The sequence below is a fragment of the Apostichopus japonicus genome, chromosome 16 (genome assembly GCF_037975245.1).
Source record: "Apostichopus japonicus isolate 1M-3 chromosome 16, ASM3797524v1, whole genome shotgun sequence".
NCBI lineage: Eukaryota > Metazoa > Echinodermata > Holothuroidea > Aspidochirotida > Stichopodidae > Apostichopus > Apostichopus japonicus.
This window is the reverse complement of record NC_092576.1, coordinates 36,602,597-36,625,932: the sequence shown is the minus strand read 5'-3', so window position 1 is coordinate 36,625,932 and position 23,336 is coordinate 36,602,597. Positions and strand designations below refer to the sequence as shown.

The following is a 23,336-nucleotide window of genomic DNA, read 5'->3' as shown; positions in this document are numbered from 1 at the left end:
TGTTATGAAATATACATGATATTCATATGACAGAACACATGTTTTCTATCTACTTACACCGGAAGTCAAAGATTCCGTTGAGCTCAGTCGCCATTTGCCAGAGGAAACATCTAACTGAAAGACATATTCCAAAAGTTGCCAGAATACTGAAAAAATGGAAGTTATGAATCTTTTAGTTTGGTAAAGTTTTCAAACTTTTTATTTTAGTAATTTTGCAACCGTCGTCATCTATATATTAATAGCTTAAAATTATGTTGTCGATTTTAATTGTTAATTGATATGTTTCGTTTAGTAAATGTAGTTAAAATAAATGGATACGTTTATCCAAAATATTTTTCTGGTGTTGTGGAATATTCTTACCGGTAATACTTCTTGAATTCATGTTCAATTTCAATGTCTCTACGGTTAAGGACAGAGGGAATAGAAATTTACCATGGAATCTGTGATTAAATGAAAAGAAAACTCTACATATTTTATATATAGTAACAACATGAATGCAAATGCTTGAAAATTACATCCGTGACGAGGAAGAATGCATTCACAAGTTCGACACATAAAAGTTATACAACGTTAAAACAACACTCAGATTGAAACAAACTATCAAGGGATTTCAAAGGAAGCAAATTTGTACTCTGAACTAACAGAAATTGAAGTATAACTTGTAAAAGAAAATGTACCACCAACTTTTAAAGAAGTTATTTATATTTACTATTTTGATTAATTCTTTTAAATTCATTTATATCTGAACCATTAGTTTGCCTATGAACTGTTTACTCACGCTAATGTTTTCAGCTGAAGACACCGTTGCCCATATTGTACCACTCCGAACATGTTTTCCTGGGTAATTTCGTGTTCTGCTTGTGTTGTGAATACCAGTTTCCTTATTGATAAGAGAACGGGAAGACTAAGTCCGGATTCCAGGGTTACCTCGTTCCGGCGTGCTACCTTGAAAATCTGGTCTATCTGGAGGCAGGGTACTTCGATCTAAAAAAAATAAAGGTGAAATGTTACCTTAAAAATAAACACGTTTTCCCTATCATATACGTAACTTAAGTTTGTACTTGATGCAACATCTGCATACAGGCACCTTCATTTATTGTGAAATTCATTAGCAACTGAGCATAATTCATTTATTTTTAAATATATAGTCTGCCTTTGTTTTTAATTCATTTCAGCTTATCTAGTTTGAAATAAACAGCCGTATGCCTTGTTGGGGTTTTAATATGTGTTCTAATAATTTAATGCCGATAAAACTGCATGTAAATAGGATGACTTACACTACTTTCATTGTTTGCGAACGTTTTGTTTGAAAGAAACACTTCTAAACCTGTCATACAGCATGTCGTACTTGCCAATATTGATATGAAGTGTATTTGACAAAAGGAAACATCTAAGTAACTTAATGTGCTACCATTGTTTTCCAATACTACTTTGAATTTCAAGACATGAGCATTTCATACACATTCATTGTCGGGAAAGTTTGTAAAACAATCCAGAGTACATACTTCTCCTTCAAGGTCTTACTGTTGATAATAAGCTGTGTTTCTTAATCCTAACAAATCATCATGTTTAACTCCATACAAAGACCACAAATTATCTATAGATAACACCAGGCTCAATGTACTCTACCTCATATTTTGTGACTGTGCTGTCGTAATAGTTTGGATCAATACATTTAAAACGTGTGTTGATTGATTTTTTTTTTTTCAAAATCATTTCTATACACGTCTGAAAAGTCATATTGTTTTTCAATGTAAACCACACACTGACGGAAATTTGGCACACAAATTCAATATATTTATATTCCACTGAATCATACATTTGTGGAATTACAAATGCAGAATGCGCCATGGCTTGTATTTCCTCCGGATATGGCACTTAACTTAAAATATGGTAAACGTTGTAACTACCTTCTTCCTCGATGCAATATCAAGAAGCTGTATATTTGATCTTTGTAAGAGTCTGCTGTCAGAAGATCGTATTATCATGCCATCAGAACACAATCCCTTTACAGTTTCAACGACCTCCTTTGGATCATCTGGCTGTTCAAAAAGACATAGAGATGCAAAGGACGCTCCTCCTTCTACACTTTTCAAATATTTGATTATTCTGCTGGAGGCTTTCTTGTTCAGTCCGCAAGCAAAACGAAACACAAATTGAAGATCGACAGGATTAATTTTGTTTAGGTTATATTTAAGCCAGAAAGGCCAAAAGCTCCCGGCGTACGACGACAAATACCTAGCGGCATACCATTCAGCAAATAGTTTGTGATAGAAACGAACGAGTTCACTTTTTTTAGTGTGGTGAATATCTTATTCTTCTGGTTCGTTGATTATTTCATGAGTTTTCTCTACGATAAGAATGCCGATGTTTGAAAGTTCTTCATAGCAATCCTTTCCAACTGTGTCGATGAATGTACCTTTGGGCCAAGCAATGATTTGTGTTTTCCCAGTGAGACTATCAAACGCAAGTCTGTTCAGTTTGGAGTATTCACGTATTGATTGATCAATTGGTTCCTTAAGATCTTTCTTCCACATGTGACTGTAGAAACCATCTATCACGTACTTAAAGAAACTCGTCACTGAACTAAACTCGATAACACCTTTCTGATCATTGGCAACATGGGCAAATAGGACGCAGAATATCGGCACCTGGCAAATATCATTTAGAATTGGACTACTGTTCAGAGCATTTGTTATACGTTTACTTGCTTCCTGGTCACCACCAGTAACTGTTCGTTGAATGTACTCATCCCTGGACTTTTCGTCAAATCCAGTCAATCTAATAGTAACAGTGGTTGGATGTAAATATTTTGGTAAGGATGATGATCTAGTGGATACCACAACCTTGACATCTGGGAACATCTTTCCAGCTATCATCTTCATAATGTCAGTTTCTTTACCACTATTCTTATCAGGATATTCATCATATCCATCCAACACGATAACCACAGATAAACTGTGTCTCAGGATTTCCAGGATGTCATCATCCGTCAGAGGTGATTCCGGTGGCATCAAGACAAAACGAATAGCTTCAAATATTGAAGAAATATCTCCCAGAAGCCTAAGTGGCAGCAGAATGAAAACAGCGACATTTTTGAGCGGTGATGCAATATTTCCCAAACACCAGTCATATGCAGCTTGAAGAGTAAGGGTAGATTTCCCGTAACCAGGGTCTCCTTCTAATAAGATTCGATTAGATGGAATTATATCACTGTCAAAAATGTCTCGGAATGATTTCAGACTCAATAAACCCGATTCTTCAAATGATTTCACGTCATGTTTGAAGGAAGAGGGTTGGTGGACAAGTTCTAAACCAGACTCAACATATATATCATCAACGCAGCATATCTTCTCTCGTATGTATGGAATTGGCTGAATTATATTGTACCACAGGGCGTATGTGTGTTTTAAAGAGTTCGTGAAGATCTTTATTTTACCTGTAGTGAGAAACGAATAGCGTATTACAAGTGAGCAGATCTTCACACAAGCTAAGATAGCAGTTGTCTAGAATTCATTGTGCCGGTCGGAAGTGTTAACTACAGCCCGCCGCACAATGTACGACTATTAAAACTCTACGCAACTGGCATTACTTTGAAAATCATGAATAGTCGGGCACTGTGCGTGGACTTAAGATTGGTACTGGTCATGACTTGACCGGTTGTAAGTCGGCTCCAGTCAGGATCTTAAACACACTAGTCAGTACCAGTTTTAATATGTGGTGTCACCTGTCAAATATCAATGTCATATCATATATTTTTTAATGAAACTACTCTACAGTTATACCCTGAAATAGAATACAAATTAACGGCGCATCGAACGTAACAAAAACAACAACATAAAATTATCGGCCTCACTAACTTTACTCCACACCCTCGTTCGAAGTTAACATACAACTATGTATTAAAATATAAATATCATTGTCATAAAGCCGTTTGTAAATAGGAATACGTTAGAAGTATGAATTTAACTGGAATGTGTTGTTTAATCCTTCTCTGCGGTCAGTGATTCAAAAGAAAAACACTTTCACTTTCGTTTCATTAATATATCACTAGCCACGAGCTTGTTTTTTACATAAACTCACACAAATCCATTTTCGTAAGAATACAATGAGGCAATGAAACATTGAAGTTGCATGTTCAGCATTACCTAAGAATTATAGTAAAATATCGGCTTTTACCTAATCATCGAGAATATCAAATTAATATTACTAAGATATTATACACCCAATCATATAGTTGTATTATTACACGCAAACTTGTTTATCGTCAATTGTTAAACGAATAATACACCTCTAGCTTTATTTTTTCAAACTTCACAATTTCTGAATACACATTTCTGAATACCCTCCCATAAATGGTGATTAGTAAATGAAATTACAAATCGTTAGTAAATAGCAGTAAATCGATGGGAGTATTTCACATGTTTAACAATTATGACAGTGCCGCATGATCATGTACATATAACGATATGCACTAAGTTACAGTACCTTCTTCCAGAGCCTTAGACTGACCATCACTGGAACATAGTCTCCCTGTATGTTCCTCATACAGCTTTTTCACACGTTCCTCAGTCCCAGAAAGACACATTTTCTTCAGCGCAGACAGAAGTGTTAGGATATTTGTTGGCTTTATTTGTCCTCTCTCTTCCATATAACGAATCATGAGAAGGCCCGCACTGACTGCAGTACCCAGCTCCTCTATGATAACAGGCGGATATTCAAAGAATGTAGCAAGTTGAAGAACAGTTGTAACAGTCAGAACGTCAGCAAGTGCAACTTTAAAACTACCAAAACCTGTTAAAAAAAGAAAGAAGATTAAATATACCTAAGTAGTACATGGAACACTCCCAACTGATGCGTTAGTGATTTGATCGTGAATATTTGAACTTATTGATCAAAACGTAATGACCTGGTCATCCCGTTAACTTTCAAAAGTATGATAGTCAAAAGTATGATAAGATATTATGTTGTCAATTTGTTTTAATGATATCCGCATTACATTCGCCAATATTAAGTATTTTTATCAAAGAAAAGTAAAGATGGCTTCTCAAATAAGTTAGCAAACGCAACAGTGTACCATGGATTGTACATACAACAGCCTAACACGAGTTAGACAACAAAAACAATAAATGCAATTGATTCAGTTTTCAAACTTACCGTCCACTGTCTGTTTCACATCTGGTTTGATGTCCACGGGATTAAAATTGGCAGCCATCTTAGGTCTGTAGTTTCGCATGCAAAATACAAATGAGAGTGAATTAATTTCGGTGCAAATTCTTTGTAAAGTTCCACAGTCAAGACAATAAATGGATTACTCGAGATATAAATGGGTTTCCATAATGTTGATACTTTGGATGGTTCATGTTACATTTTGGCAGTTTGCTGTCTCCCTCTTGTAATCGATGGTGCAAACTGTATCATTTCTATACATGTGTATGAATCTACCTTTTATTGTACATAAATGCGTATCATGGTATAGTTTTAATACGCAATTATATTGTTGATTTGTCTGGGATATGAAAGAAAGGAACAAAATTAGCAAGTTTTTATCATACATTAAGATTGATGGAACCAACGAAAATTGGTTTTGAAGGCATATACAAAAATAAGATTGATTTTGTACTTAATTAATCTGGTCTTTTTTGGTTGTAAATTTAAGGCTTTACAATAAAGAAAATGTTTGCAAATTTCTTAAATATGATTTTTAATCACGCTCTGCGTGTTTGTAGCAATCTACATTTTTCCGCGATCACGTACACATACTCATAACACGGTAAATTAAAAATGTTCTACATTGTGTTTGTGCTTTGGTTACTTACACATGCGGCGATCTAAAACGGTACAAAAGACTGGTGCAGACGGATCCATGTCTAATTTAGTAAAATTAATTGATCAATTGATAATTTCACTCTGTGACATATAACAGAGTCCATAAATACTATGGACACCTTGCCAATTTGCCACATATGCAGTACACATGTTGTGTTTGATAATGTCATTCAAAATCTTTTGATTTTTTTTCGAATAAGGTTTCCGCTTTAAAGATATACTCATTTAAAGTTTTGATAAATCTGAGAAACTCATTAACTAGTGCAAACTATGAAGCGCTTTTGTTAAATTTAGGGGGTAATTACCCTTTACTACAAGCCCATATACATCACTGAAATGCTGTGGTATTCTTCTTTTCAAAGAAGACTGTACACTTTTTCCAAAAAGTATCAAACTTGTGTTCAGTGTCCTTAAAACGAAGGTTGTGAAAACGAGGAATAACAAATCAGAAAATTAGGCAGTCATTTCTTTTATATGATCACTGTGCATAATTAGATAATTTAATTTCATAAATAAAACTAGACTTAGGAAGACTCTTGTCAAATGGTCAAGCTTTCATGGATTTTAATGGGGTGTGGCCGGAAGGGGGTGGGGGCGGGGGCGTTGCCGTTTAGGTAGAAAGTTGTACAAGGGGTCAATATGGGAATGAGTCATGGTTTGCTCATAGCACAGGAAAAATTACAGGATCAGTTATTAAGTGTTCTGGCCAAATGTCTATGCATTCTCGCAATGGGTTTATACGGATATATCTGCTGTGGTCGAGTGGATAAAGGCGATCTTATTTGAAGCAATGGGCTTGACAATCGGGAGGTTCGGAGTTCGATCCCCGGCCGGGTCATACTAAGGTTGTTTTTTATCCAACAGCTATCTACGGTTTTCCCATCTGTAATGACTAAAAAGATTCCAAATTTGATTTAAAATGTTGAATTGGAAGCCAACGACGTGAAAGTTGTAATCTATAAGCCCTTGCTGACTTCTCCCACATTCGCGGTCGCTAAAGCGTCGTAAATATAACTGCCTGATTCTTATTGTTAAAATTTGATGAGGGAGCAAGATCAGAAATTAAAAGATGTTAAAAACTTCACGGTTTTTCTTAAAACTACCTGGCGAAAGAAATGGTCAATAAAGAAATTCCCACACCTATGTTTAGTTAAATGAACAATTTCAAATGTTATGAGACGCAAAGAAGTAACATCTATGATCTGTGAGTAAAGTATTGTGCTACATTACTTTAGGTACCTGATTGCACAGATCTTTATGCAAAAGTTTATTAATAAAACGAAATAAAGAAACTTTAAGTTGCAGCATTTATTACAATTTATTTTATTTGATATATGCTCTGTGAACTTTTGAACACTTCTTATCACATGAATGGAAAAAACACCATCAGGTAGTCGTCTTAAATTGTTGTATGTGTGCTTAAAGGCGCTCAGTGAGTTTCTTTGACAGCTTAGGGGAATCTGTGCAAAGATGTTTGGGCTAGGCATATGTTAAATGGATTTGCTTTTCTTGGAATGATGACATTATTATGCAAATTTATAGTCAAAGGACAATGGAATTTGGCACTCTTTATAACACAACATTATTTGTTTGAATAAGGCTGAATGACGGATGATATAACAACACTACAATTCATTGAGCTCCTTTGATGGCAATCATTGTCAACAAATTTGAAGAATCAATCGCTCCACCCCACCATCTCCCACCAGTGTTTCTTAAATACACATTGCAGTTACAACTTACAATTCCAGTCTTAACCCTTTTCCCCCATGTTTTATGCTATTGTTCTATATTTTATTTTTATTTATCTAGTTTTCTCTTTATGTGGTGGTGGGACTTCTAGTCTAGCATGCCTCATGAGATCTTACTTTACATTAAATCCCCTATGAGTTAGGTAATATATCCTAGATCTACAAGATATTTAAATAAAACAGATTCATTTGTGATATGCACATCTGAGGCCCTCCGTACCCATGCTATATAAATAAATGTTATCACAGCTCCAAAAGAACCTCACATAAGTGTGAATCCCACTTAATTATTAGTAAGTACTGTCGGAGTAAACAATGTCAGCACAGATTCTCCCCATTTTCCATTACTGGAGGACTGAAATGAGAACCAAAAAAGTTAAGACTCTTCCATATCATCCAGGGACCTAATACATCGAGTACTATCTGATATAGTTTATGCACAGACACATAAGTTATATAAAAGGTAACAGTTGTACCACAGTTAGGCCTAGCCAGTGTTCCCCTAGAAATCAATGGCTTAAATACTAAGAAAAACTTCTGATAACCAGTAACCATTTTTAAATGTTTTAAAAATATTCTTAACCATTTAAATATTCCCAAAAAAATATTATGTTTCATGAGTATGAATTCCTGGAAAAGTATGCGTAACAACTTGTAAGCAAACGGTTTGCTCCTAACTTTGCTTTGACTTGGCCTATGCAGACAAGCTATAAGACCAGTAAACTATAAAGGAAAGAAGACTAAATGTGTATAACAATAATAATTAGACATAGGATGGTAAGTACTTTACAAATATACGCGACAACGATTGTGGGAGAAACAATTAAGGGCTTATGAATTACAATTTTGAACTGGTGGCTTCAAAATCAAATTTTTCCGTCTAATTAAAATTCTTCTTTTTAATTTAGAGTGTCAAACAAGAAGGAAGAAATCCTATTTATACTCTTGGCAAAGAGCCAACCTATTTTGACTCGGCCAGAGATTGAACCCCCACTAATAAGAAGTCCACCATTGTAGAATTTGATCCGGCCATTCTGTTTTAATAGGAATAGATGCTCCTATATAACATATTTATTTCCCTTATCATCTCTCAGCAAAATCCACTGGGCTATATTATAAATAGAAAAATGTTCTAACTGACACTTTAACCTTGCTACTTCCGATTCTGCTACTCAAATTATAACTTATATATTATTCAAATTACTACAGGCAAAGTGCCTCGATAACACAACTAATCTTATTTTCCGTTGAGCTCTTCAAAATAGAACAATGTTCTTTTTAAGTGCGTTGAAACGGACACAACCATCCAAAACCAATTTCCATGATGTTAGACATAATCGGTATACAGACTAGGCCCAAAGGCAACGGTTATCCCTCTCTACATTTCAGTTAAAACCAAAATCAAACAACATAAACACTTTGGCATTTAGACAAAGTGCGTTCATATTAATGCCTACGTCTGTGCATATACATTATAATCATACTATAGAATGTATGATCACAGGCCCTATCCTAGGCTGGCATCTATTATATACACTATACTGGAACTAGGCCTACTAACTTTAGTACAATTAGCCCTACAAGGCCTAGGCTAGTAGTATTAATAATTCGTTTTATTTGCTTACCCTTTGCTTTTCGAATTTGGCTACCAAATTCGACATCCCAAGCGCCTACAGTAAGACTGCAACCATACAGCATGTACACTATATGTAAAACGAAGACTTCACGCAAACAAGTGCACAGACAACGTAATGTTAACACTAGTTACGCGCTCGTCTAGTAAAGGAAATGCATGTTATCTGGTGTAAATATTGAATAGCCCCATCGGATGGAAAATGATCACATGAAGTCATTATGTAGCATCTATCACCACACAAGGACTTGTGGAGAAGAAGTACTTATGTTGCGATAGACAGGCTACATGAAGACTTATGATAAAAGATCAGTATGTGACAGTAAAAAACTGCAACATTATGACTTTTGGATTTAGTCCGTTTCGGCCGTCATTATGTCACAGTGTAATGACTGCATGATTACAAATACGTTCTTGGTCATTATGTGGCGGTGATAATAGCGCCACATAAAGACTTGTAATTGTTATCATGTCACAGTATTTCTATTTACATAATGACTTAGATTCACATAATTGTTGTCCCTATTGGCGTTACATATAGTCGGTGACATGATCTCCTTTGAACGCGTTAAGAGGTCAAACACTCTTTTGAACAATTTGTCGTATTTTATATGTATCGACACACGAATTGTATTGCCTTCAAACCGAAAAAAAACCTGATGTTGTCTTCGCTTTTCTATACAAATACCGTGCGCAGACATTAGGAGCGCATGTGCTCAAAAGCCAACAGTTTGATATATTTGATCAATTTGATAACACCATTCGCCTAACAATACCAATATGCAAAATTTTCGCAAAAATAGGAACAATCAAGTTCAAGTTAAAGTTATCCATACATATGAATATGTTAATACTTATATTACTTCAAATACAAATGTTCACTACGGCTTATTTTAGGCCTAACTTGCACACCAATCATATAGTCATATACAACAATGCTAGGCCCTGTACCACGATATAGTTAGACAGTATAGACAGCCAGTTAGCTAATTGATGCATTATCTGAGGTTATCATTACTTAGAGAAATTATACACCGGTATGATACTAGGGTAAAGTTGCAAGGTATTCTGCTAAAACTAGAAACCAAGTTAACCGGAATTTTCCTAATTTTTCTAGTTAGCACTAACGTTATGCTAGGGGCATAATAATGATGTACTAGTTGCTGCTGCATGGCATTGTAAGTTTGAAGATTTTACTTTCAAGTTCGATAAACAACATTATAGTCTTATCATAATGTGTCTACCCTTACATCTAGCTTTGTGAAAACATGAACCACTATCCCACTGGTACGGATAAAACATTACGATAATATTTACATTAAACTTGATTCAGCTAGCCATGGCTGTTGCCGAGTGTTGGATAAGGAAGAAGATTTACTTTGATTTATATCTGATCTGATGGATACACTTATTGAGTAGAAGTGCAAGAGCAAGCAAGAGATGAGGGTCCTGAAAGTGAATCCCTGGAGTATGTAACACTTTCAGATACTAGGTGATTTGTCATAAAAACTTTAAATGACAGGAATTCATTTTTGCATTCAGCATCTTTTTTTTCGGCGGGGGGGGGGGGACGCTGGTGGTGGAGTATTTGAAATTACTTATACCTCATAGCTCCTGCATTTTTAGTGCTAGGGGCATACCTAAAACGTGCATGTTTCTTTGATATAGCTATTCCGGTTGCAATGATAACATGCGATATTAACATGGAAAAGAGAAATATTTTACACTCTCAGTTGAAGATGCCATCTCAATAACATTCCTAACTCTATAAATGGTTATTTGAAAGTAAAGTATTTTGGGCAGGAATATGTTTCTTACTCCACAAATTGGAAGATCACGTGTAGAGGGTGTTATGTGTTATATTGTCAGCATATTATCTACACAAGTTTATTTATGTGTTTTATTTTTTTAACTTAAAGATAGAAACAATTAACAGCAATTGTCTTTGACAATAAAATTTAGCCTCCGGATTATAGGAATTGTAATACGTAAATGGTGCAGATCTCTCCCAAGGAAACACAATTCCAAACCTTTGTTGCAAAAGTAACACCCTTTCATGGTTTGTATTTGATATCAGTATATTATTCGAGCACAAATGGCTGCACTAAACTTTAAACTCAGGAAAGCAGCGGTTGCATCTCTATTAGTCATCCAACCGTTCAATATAGTTCTCTACGAAATATGAATCTGATCAAGTTGTTGTGCATATTTACAAGTGACATCTGAAATTTTCAGCATAACCAGTTTACTTTCGTCCCTAATTTCAATTTTCTGTTGAAGTTACTCTGTAAAACAAATTTTTATTTGCCACTAATTGCTCTTTAAAGCAGCATTTTGCGTCCTTTTCTATGATTTTTCTCAACCTCACTGATTCCACTTTGCCATAACGACATACATAACTAGCTAATCTATTTATATTTTACTTCAAATGGTGGCATGAAAGTCGAAAAGTTTGCAACTTTCAACTTTGTTGTTCTTCAAGATATTTTCCGTTGGGAACCCAATAAACCTTGCCCATAATATGAATATTTAAACATTACGAGCGTCATTGACAAATACGTAATATAACACCACACTTGATTTGTGTACAGTCTATATGGCAGTTGTACCAGGGAGTTGCATAACAACTCCCTGGTTGCACCAACGCAAAGTCTTGAATCTATTTTTAGCAACGGCTCATAACCAAACCTGCATCTCTGATTGGTTGAATTCAAACTAGTGGGTTTCGGGGAATTGTATGCGATTAATATTAACTGTGGAATTTGTCGAGGACACTCTTCTCATTATCGACATAAATCGTTAATTACTCGCTAATTAACGCTCTTGGCAGGGTGAAACTTGGATGGCATCTTAGATTGCTGTTATATGATTGATACATGTAAAAAAATCATCGATGCACATGTTAAAAAAGTGGAAAAAGCGACCCAACGCAAAATGCTGCTTTAATATTCGTGAATAACCGTACCGTGGTTACATTGCATGCATACAACCTTAGCCTATATTCTACATTGGTAATATCGAGTTACAATCCCTTATTTCGCAACGGTTTCTCTAGTGCGCAATCACGGAAATCGGTGAACGGACAACACCCTAAAAGAGAGGTATAAGCACTGGTATGAAAATGTTGTGTTAAATCACGTGCATGTTTCATATACATAAACTATATGCTTCACGATATTGTACAAAGCTTATGCACTCAGGATTTTAGGCAAACACATGCATAATGATTTTGATTAGAACCAGTACTAAGTGGACTTCAAATGCATTGTACCTTATCATTGTAATGGGCTTACTTCCTCATATTATGTTCTATTTAAGAATATATATTAATCCAAAGTTTGTTCATAGATATTTATTAGTTACACTCCTGGCACGGTCATTCCCTTTGCGAAAAAAATCCAAACAATTTATAAGCTGATTGAATTTGGTTTAATTTTCTATTTTACACGCTGTACGTTTAGCAATGTGTATGTAAAGCGTTGAATGAATCACCTCAATTGAATTTCCCATTAGAATACTCTGTATGGAATCATAGCCATCCATCTTAAATATGAAATATTAATTGTCTTTAGCTGTTGAAATGACACTAAGAAACCCTTCTATACTTATATGAAATACCAATGCGAAACATTCACATTAAAATACTCCCTAGATTAGTGTCTAAATGTGAGTTTTGAGTAAGATGTACCCATACCCTTTACTCCGTCCATCCCGAATACCTTTATCGTTGATCCCTACATTGTAATATATGTTCCCAGAACTCAATGAATGTGTCAATGAGCCCAATGGTTTGTTATAAGAAGATCATTGTAGGTCTATCTGTGCTAAAGATGAGACCATGTTCCCTGTGTGGTCTCTAGCAGGCTATACTACAATATATTACATGCCTGTTTGATGGGAACTATAATTTACCATCTAGGGTAACTTAAGTATTCCGTGGGAGACATGTATAAGTTGTCAACTGCAGCTGCACCCCCCCCCCCTCTTGGGGTTCAATAACACGAAATTCAATATTAATTGACCAGTCTGTGTATTATTCTCCCTTTAAGTGTTTACAGTAACGTCGGTTATTTCGTGGTCTGTGTAATATCTGGTGTAATGGATTGATTGACTACGAAACTGTAGGGGATCAGAACAGATGCGTTTGTAGCGAAGCATTTGGCTAAAGACAATTGACTCTTTCATATGAAATGGGTGAAAACTATGAAAGTCGAGATATGTGTGACGGTCAGTGGGCTTAGAATATACAGACGTGTTCATCCGACCGTTAGAAAGAGTGACCAGAGTGTCCAGAAAGGCAACATGAGACTTTGATTTCTCCATAGTGAATTTAATGGAAGGGTGGAACAGATTGAGGCTATCTACAAACGCACAGAGAGACTGCTCCCCATGAGACCAAGTAACAAAGATATCATCAATGTAACGTAAGTACAGAAGGGGTAGAAAGTTAGAACTTCCAAGAAATCTAGTTTCGTAGTCACTCAACCACCCTTACAGGTCACTTTCTAGATTTTAATTATCCCTATAAAATATTTAAGAGAACCCTTAATAAGGTATGTAGAATTCCCAGGGAGAAACTGCTTCAAAGTCAGCAGAGGGAGGTGAAAGAGCATCGTATTCCATTTGTCGGTACACACAGCGATCAGGTCGATCCATTCATTAGGCTGGTCAGAAATGAATGGAACACGTTGAACTTGGGAGACGATATAGGTGATATTTTTATTAACCCCCATGTAGTTGCTAGAAGACAACCTCCCAGCGCACGTAACGTCCTTGTTAAGAGTCGTTTACTCTCCATCGACACTCCTCAACCCCAGGGGAATATTAAATGTGGTAAACCCTGGTGTAAGGTCTGTCATCACATGATCACGGACCCTGACATTCAGCTCTCTCCTTCAGGGGTGTGTTTACATCCAGGACACTTCCATTGGAATATATCATATAACTTATGTTCTCTGTCCTGATATACAATACATTGCAAGGGCGTAGGAACCGGGGGCTGAAAATTTGGATGACAAATCTGCAATCTATGAGCATATCACTCACTGTATAGACTGCCGAACAGCTAACATCACCAACTTTAGTGTCATAGACAGCGGCTATACAGACTTTGAAATTAAAATTAAGGAGGCACTGTACATCAAGAAACTCAAACCCGTTTTAAACAATCAACTATTTCAACATGGATCGTCATTTATATTCAACTTATTTTAGAACCTCCTATATCTTTGAACATGGATAGTCATCATTAATGCTACAACTTTCGTATGCACTTTACATAAGTGACTATATTATTATCTATTTCCTGACGAGGAAGATGTGAAATCTTCGAAAACGTTTGAATATACACTACTATGACTTTCATCAACTGTTTCGTTTTGTTTTGTTCGTTTATCTGGTTCTACATATATACATATATATAAATATAAATATAATATATAATATATATATATAATTTACGAGTGATGTTGCATTCAACAGACTGGAGTGTTTTGACAGATACATGTGACACACTACATAAATTGACACAAGTAGTGGCATCTGTCATTAATTTTACAACTGATGTCTGCATCCCTTATAGGACAATGTCACATTCAGAAGTTATGAAAAGATTGCCAGCCGATGATAAAATCAGGCAGTTGTAGAAAGAGAAAAGAAAGCAATTGATGATGGTGACACTGCTCTACGTAACAGGCTACAGAGGCAAATAAATATCTACCCAGATCTACTCAAATCAATATACGGAAACCAGATGACCAGCATAGAAACTCGGTCAATGATGAGTTTCGCTAAAAATGAGGTCAACACATAGGACGTTTTAATGATACTTAGAGCAAATATATTTCACTTATACTACCAGACCTATTAACTGCTGAACCACTAGTAATACAAGAGAAATATGTAAAAGGACAATTTGGACTTGTCAAGATAGGAACTGCGTCTGGTTTTGATCAAATTCCTTAGTGGGTGTACAGGTTGTTCTGAAGAATTAGCTGGCGTATTCACTAATTTATATAATGTAAGTTTAAGTGAGAATTCAATTCAGTCCCTTTGGAAGCATGCTATAACATCACCTGTGCCTAAAATCTTCATTCCAACATCAGTAAATTATTTCAGACCAAGTGACATGTTCAGTATTGGTTTTAACTGTATGCAAACATTATAATTTCTACACCTGACGCAGGCCATCGTATCACATGGTGATAAAAATCAGTTTGCCAACAAAAAAGGTATATGTTATACCCAAGCTCGTACATTGCATTGTTTCTGGTTTAAATCAGAGTGACACAACAGTCACTCAAGTTTTTATTTTTAGATTTTTCAAGTGCTTTTAATACGGTTTTACCAAATCCTTTAATCCAAGGTTTGTGTAGTTTTATCGATAAGCCATGGCTTATCCATTGGTTGGCTATTTTGTACAAGGATGGTCCCGACAAGTCAAGCTACAGAAAGGTTATTCAGAGGAATCAAAGGTTACAGTGGGAGTCCCCCAGGAAGGTCCTCTAAATGCGTTACTTTTTACAATACTCACAGAGGATATACGTTCTTCTCTGGCCTGTTATGTAATTAAGTACGATGATGATACAACTATATCCCGTAATATTTCAAAGCGGACACACCTTGCAAATCAAAACGACTATAAATCATGTATTGATAATATTGTCAATGTATTTGAGCAGAAGAACCTATTACTTAATCCTAAGAAATCTAAAGAAATAATTGTTGAAAACATGAACATTAAACATCAAGTTCTCATTCAGACCAGGTATCAGAAAACTTATGTTCAAGGCTCCATTGTTCAGCGGATATCTCATACTATATAGTTAGGAGTTGATATTGACGACAAGTTAACCTTTACTAAACATAGGCTATATCTAAAATGATGTCTAAGGTGTCTTATATTGTATCAACGTTGGCATACATTACTCCTTATTTTCATTCTAATGTAAGAGATAAGGTTTGCAACTCATCATTTCTGCCAGTGATTTTGTATGCAGTTCCTGTCTGGTATCACCTTCTAATTAAAAAGGACAAGAAAAGAATCATAAGTTTCTTGAAATATACTGCTCAAATATATTTAATCTCGACTATGAAACCTGGTTGGTAAAGTAAACACTGCTGCTAAAAATGAATTCATAAGACTAGCTAAGAATATATGTAGTTCTTAAGATCATCCACTTCACTCCGAGTTAATCTCTCTGTGCAATAGAACCAACAAGAACAATCTACGTAATCCTACTATCTTGCCAACTTTTAGAATTACGCTTTTTAAGAACTCATTTATCTACAGAGCAGCCATTTACTTTCAAAATGGGTTCTTAGAATCTCTGTTATAATCTGTTAATCTTTCAACCTTCCTATCTTATTTCTGATTTGTTCATGCTTTCATGATTGTTTATGTTTACGTCTTGTATGTATCATTATTAAGTGTCCTATTTATAAAGTTGTAATTTATACTGGAATAGAGATATTGAAAAAAAAAATGTAACCATATATTCCACAACGGTTTCTCTAGTGCGCAGACACGGAACTCGAGTGAAACGGACCACACCCTAAAACAAACGTATAAGTGAGGGTATGAAAATACAGTGTTAGATCATATCCCATATACATACGCTTTATGCTCCACGATATTGCACAAAGCTTCTGCAATAAGGATTTTAGGCAAACAAATGCATAATTATTTGATAAGAACCAGTACTAAGTGGACTTCAAATGCATTCTACCTTCTTTGTGCAATGTACTTTACTTTCTCGGATTATGTTCTATTTAAGAATGTATCAAAATAAAATAAAGCTGTTAGCAAATATATATATATATATATATATATATATATATATATATATATATATATATATGATTTACTTATTTTCAAGACAGTATTAAAGTGTCCATAACCACTATAAATACGACGTCGTATCTTCATTATTTACTCCCTCTCATCAGTAAAATTACAAGATAGTCCCCTCTCTGCCGCTCTCCTTGAAACAGGTCAAGTTTAACTGTGGCATGCCACTATCATTTTGCAAAAGGGAACCTACTTGATATACAGTTTCCAACACCACCACAAGGTAACGATAAATAAATATTTCTAAACAAAATGACACCCATTCAAAATTGGGATTGGGAGGAGCAACTCCCCCCCCCCAAAAAAAAAATCCTAACAATTGGTATAGGCCCACTGGTCTGTAACAATAGAGAGGTAAATAAAGTACTACTATAACTAGCTTAACCTACATTCAGGCAAACAAAAGATATGCACAACGTTGGGCTAATTGGACTGAGCTGATATTTAATTGTTACTGGGCCTATACATGAAGTCATAAGTAACTTAGTTTGTACGTACACTTCAATTCGCCTGATCCAATCTTCTCATAAAACGAAGTAAAAGACGGCTCCGTGGTGTATAATAATCACTATGGTATTCTGCCCGCAGCTTTAACGTTAGAGTCGTTCTAGAGAGTGTATGTCGTAATACAGCATATAGTTTAGTGAAGGTCGCAAACCCGGAAGAGACATTGCCCTTAAACAGTTATAGAATGATCACGCGATATATCTATAACATACACAATATCATAAGCTTGTGTTGTAGATGGTGTATTTAAGCTGTTTGAAGGAGTGTGGTTGTGAAGAATGCTTTGTAGTACTTTTTCTATTGGTAGTTACAGAACAAACAAAACCGGAAGTAATCAATGGAACGACTGTCTGAGAGCTCCTAGTTGTGTGACATTTAAGTGGATAATTTTTGGGACAGAAAATATGTAATGGTATCAATGAAATAATTATAAGCGTCATTAATAATTGTAACGTCATATAATTCGTCTCAATTAACATTACCTTATTAATGAAGCTGAGCATCTTCTGAGCAAGAGAATCACGTTTGGTTATATTTAATTAATTGTAAGCACTGGGTTGTGCGTTGTAATTGATAACATTATAGTATACAGAAAGATGATTAATGACGACAGAAATTAGTATTCCTGAATTATCATTTAAACTTTCATTATTACACAATATGATATCAATTAGCGTAGCAGAGTATCATAAATTATTGTAGGCTTGGATATATATGGCATCAACGAACAGCTTTACACAGTAATCCAGAAACATTGCTATTACATCCGTATAGTTGATGGTGCAAGAGCGTCCAAAGACAACACGGTTAGGCCCGTAGTCAATTATGTTACCCGGCACCTTATGTGCACAGTTCATATATCCCATATATCTCCAGACCCTCCATATCTCCCCCGGCCCGCAAAGTGATTGTGTGGCCCGAGACTTTGGAGGGGGGAGGGTGGGTTTAAGATTATTATCGACACTTTGATTATAATTAAAGTAAAACACGCAAAAGCGCCCCATTCGTAAAATGAAAAGCTCATGTTTAAAAACAAGTACCCGTTTCAAATTTAATAAGTTTGTTGAAAAGCCCTGTTGTAATTATGATATGTTGAAAATTTAAATACACGTACAATTATCATGTTCTCTTTTGTTTAAACAAAACTGAATACTGGAATTTGTGATACGGAATGGACAGAGTATATTTTGTCTAGGAAAGTTTGCAAGTAACTTCCTGGTTTTATACTCCAATAAATTCACAAATCTCACTGTCACTGGATGTCTGACACCCTCTTCCCCAGGATTTAAACCTCTCCCGCAGTTTAAGAGGGACTGATTGTACAAGCTATCTCGTTCAGTCCTCCTCTACCACCTTGATTTACCTTTAATTGTACTAGTCTTCTTATATTGTTGTGGAATTAAACTCAAACTCTTGGAAATACATGAAAATGGACGTAACAAAGTTCACACGGTCCCACAAAATATATTACCAACTAGTAATGTGATCGGTCATCATTATCGTAGTGCGCAAACGCGCTACAATATTGGTAATACTATCCCGCTGCATTATCTACATGACTGGCTAGTGAATGCCAGCTGAACTTACATCCTTCATAGCAATCTAAAATTCACAGGTTGGCTACGCAGGAAAGAAATCCAGACTCAGATTTGCAAAGAATTGTGGCGGCAAACAGTTAATTCTGCACACGTAAATTAAATAGATCTCCTTGCGTAGCACACTTCTTCAAAACAAATCAATACGTACTTTGGTTCGTTACTCTTGAATTGAACAAGACAGGTAATATTTGTACGCATTTGAGTCAATAATCCTGCAAAAAAAAGCTGCAAGCAGCAAATGTTAATCGTATTTATCCACAACGACTCGGGGTTATCTGCACTACTTCAGCTCTTGCAACATAGGTACTTGAAACGTTATTATTGTGGCATGGCAGTATATACTATGGCCGTGTATGGAATATATTACGTGTATTAGGTTATGATAAACCAGGGCCAGGAAGTCGACCAAGCAGTTTATAATAGAATGGTGTTACATTTTCAATGATAGACTATAGACCAACTTATATTCGTTAGATTACTCGTCCATTATGCTTTCGGGTGTTCCATGATATGTTCTGAAAATTTCGCTAACTAGGCGAAGTTACAGTAACGTTAACATGTTGTTCAATTTGACCAATCAGTCTCCAGGGCTCTGTGTATTCTCTGTCACGTCAGAAACATGCATGATTCGTGATTGACAGCTTAGTTATGAGGGTTTTAGTCATCAGGAGTACTGTTTATAAACATTACACAATATAGCCTAGCTTTAGACTACGTAACCATACGCCGAACTTGTTTCTTCGTGAGCAAAATAACTTCAATAGGGTTGCAGTAACAAAGACCACTCCATTGGATATGAACAGCTAACTCAGTTTCACTTTCACAACGCACTACAATGACAAGGGCTTGTATACATATACAGTTGTTCTAGTTCGTCCTCGTGTTTGCAAGTCCAATGAGATTGCAAGACGCTGCATGATGCCAATGTAATTCGACTCGTGTCGATTTCAGGACGTACGATATGCTGGTCGCCCTGTGTGCGTACAATAGCATACCATTTGTTACTGCATAGTATGTATTAGATAACGCACTACACTGACGAGTTTCAACTCTTCTCTTTTTTTTTCTTTTCTTTTTCTGAGAAGACAAATAAAAGTTATTATTTCCTGATACAGCGGCCACTCAGAACGAAAAAAAGTCGGACGCCCTCAATTACTTCGACAGACGCACACGGCAAGGCAAGGTATGGTTCATTGATGGTATTGTTACACTTAATACAGCATTTGAAATATCAGGTTGCTGAAACATGGTCACTTTCAATAAATATGTTGATTATTATCAGATATTTCGCATCGAATGGAGAAATGAAGTAATAGACGTAAAGTGAACATAAAAACACAAACATTCTTCCATCTTCTAGTCATGGTCGTACGCTCCAGCGTTCTATCCGACTGCGGGTGCTGTCGTATATGTCATATAAGGGTTCAGACTGTTGGTTCTAATTTGCGTTATCTGTACTGTTTACAAAACTCTGCATTAAAGTAACATGATGGCGTAAAAGTAAAACACTCACAAGTATACGAAAAAAAAAACATGGTAAATTTGTATGCGGACGTACAGGCGTAGCATTAGGCGTATTAGGCAGTCCATTTAACCGGGCGCCTAATATCCAGGGACCCCCAATATCCAGAGACACCAATTGTTCGTTCTAAAATTTTGAGCCAATGGATCTCAAGTGTCAGTCATGTCTATGCAAGAATAATTTAATAGGTGTTTTAAAGGCCTAATCCTTAATCTGTTTTATCTGAAAAAGTTGACAAACAAATAAATTGCACACTGCCCTCACTCAGGTACTGTACATCCGACCTGCTTTATCACATTTATTTACTTCATTGAATCTCATTGGACTGGTAGTTTTTTAATCGAAACCAATATTTGTCGGAACGCAAAAACATCAACAAATTAAAATCTACACACTGTTGTTCGTTTGATTTCCTGCTCCGTGACATCAAATATTATGGCAGATTATAAAACAATACATTTAGTTTATGTTAACATCACGATTGTTAGATGTATCGCCTCTATACCTCAGAATACATTACCCGTCACTTTCTCTTAATATTTGCAAGTGTACAGTAGGTACAGTACACTGAGCTGTACACTAACAGATCAGTGGCACAGTATTACGCAACAGCGGCGGTTGCTATCAATTTACAAAGGAATGCGAGGGCGCTATGCCATCACTATCAATTACAAATGTTGCAGTGGCCTAAATATCTAAAATAAAAAATCACGTAATAGGTTGAAGCGTTCGGGAACGATAATTTTTTCAAAAATGAACGGATTTGGACGATTTTGGTGTCAAATTACAGGAAATTTCAAGGACATTTGCATTTTTTTCAGAACTCTCTATAGATATATTCCTGAAATGCTCAGAATATGTTCAAAACATGTTAGGGTTTATTCCAAATATAATGGGGGGGGGGGGTTGTTCAACTCTTATTTTCTGTCACGATTTTTTTGATGCGAACATCGATTTTCAGCCAAATTACGTCATTTTCAGATTGACCTTTGACCTTTGAGCCCCCACCCACTAAAAAAAATTACAGTTACCCCCCTTTTTATTTCTTTTATACACAAACGTATGGTCTTAGCTACATTTCAATACCTAAATGAATGTTGTAGGATGTAAGATAGCTGAGTACTATTTTTTTTTTTTAATTCAATGATTATTTGGGTCCATATCGACCCAGTTTGCAATTTCTCTTTAGGAGAGTACATATCATCATTATTTGATTCAAGAGTCCAGGTAGTCAGCTCAAGTATAAACATCAACGAAGCACAAAGTGATCAGTAATCACGTCGTATGGCCCTGTTTTTTGATATTTTTTTTATTGGTAATGCCAGTTTTCACTTTCATTATCTTGGTAAATCTGTCGGTTTGGATACAGGCATTACGGTGAGGCGGTATCCCCTCGCATTTAATGCGTGTATCTATGACACTATGATAATATATTTAACAATATCAACAATTTTAATGCTCATAACCGAACTCATTAGTTTTAATTTCGGCGGAAGAAAAAATACAACAACAACAATTAAAGATGACAAATAAGTGTTATTTCTAGGGAGGTACAGAAGTATTTACGAAATAACTCCCGCGCAGAGACTGACTTAGAAAAAATGTCGAGCGCCCTCTAAATAGAGATCTAGAAACTTGAAGCATTTCGGATAAGTAACAACGTTATCCGTTTTTTTTTTTTTTTGGTATCATGTACTTTTTACCACTTCTGTTCGACCAAAGCTTGTGTTCATGCTGCATTCGACTATTTACCATGTCGTTGAAGTTTGTTGTACATTCGTTTATGCTATAGTTTGATTCAGACGTAGTTTACACACTACACGTTGTCACCTTTCTTCAATTTAGTCGCTCAGTATATAGCGTAGAGGGTAATCCTATTTTTTACAGTGGATGGGTATAAGATATCACCACTTCAATACGGATATCGATATTAACCTACTTTATTAGAAACACCTTATATTTGTTATGGACAAAAAAAGTTATTTCTAGTACTGCAAAAACGTTGCTGTCAAAAGATATGTATCGGAGGTATATAATAACCAGATATAAAAGCACGCTAGGGAAATCTGATGGTAGCCGTAGTCTATATATTCTGTATAATTTAGATGTAAATTGTTAGGTTTGTGTTATTATTAATTTGTTTTACATGCCAAAGAGGGCACCAAATGAGTTGGATGGCTGGGCAGTGAAAGGGTCTTGGGGACAGGGCTCCTCGTTAATATGTTAAAACAGGCCCTGATATGTGATTGACGAAGTAAAACAAAATGAAGATAGTCAAAGGGCATGCGCCAAAGGAGCGAGCTATCTGGGGGTCCGAGGTAATTACCCGGAAAGTTTGACACTTTTGGAAGTCAAATGGTGTAATTTTATGCACTAATAATCCCTTGACATATACGTTGTCGCAATTGTTAAGGTTGTGCACAATATCAATTATCGAATTATGCTAAACTGAACACAAACTGTAGCATTTAGGCAAAGTCGTTACTAATTGATAACGTGTATTCAGCAATTTATGTTTAAAGCTCCGTAAGTTGAAAATGGACATTCTAATATATATAATATTACAATATTTTATGAATAATGTTAAATAAAAATAAACCTCACGTCCATTGTGATACAACGTTGAAGTATCTTAATCTATGATTTA

At 35.7% G+C, this 23,336-nt stretch overlaps 3 protein-coding genes across 3 annotated transcripts in view; all 3 read right to left on the bottom strand.

Annotated features, from left to right (window-relative positions):
• The window catches only part of LOC139982254 (uncharacterized), a 281,036-nt gene that overhangs the window by 105,780 nt on the left and 151,920 nt on the right, over nt 1-23,336 (bottom strand). The gene's annotated exons all lie outside the window — the stretch shown is intronic.
• Nucleotides 1-23,336, bottom strand: part of LOC139982270 (autophagy-related protein 101-like) — a 112,004-nt gene that overhangs the window by 51,578 nt on the left and 37,090 nt on the right. The gene's annotated exons all lie outside the window — the stretch shown is intronic.
• On the bottom strand, nt 1,990-17,847 carry LOC139982264 (uncharacterized). The gene is made up of 4 exons (XM_071994942.1): nt 17,561-17,847; nt 5,158-5,222; nt 4,489-4,794; nt 1,990-3,439 (listed from the first exon to the last, which is right to left on the bottom strand). The coding sequence occupies exons 2-4, from the start codon at nt 5,213-5,215 to the stop codon at nt 2,313-2,315; spliced, it is 1,491 nt and encodes a 496-aa protein (XP_071851043.1). The 5' UTR covers nt 5,216-5,222; nt 17,561-17,847; the 3' UTR covers nt 1,990-2,312.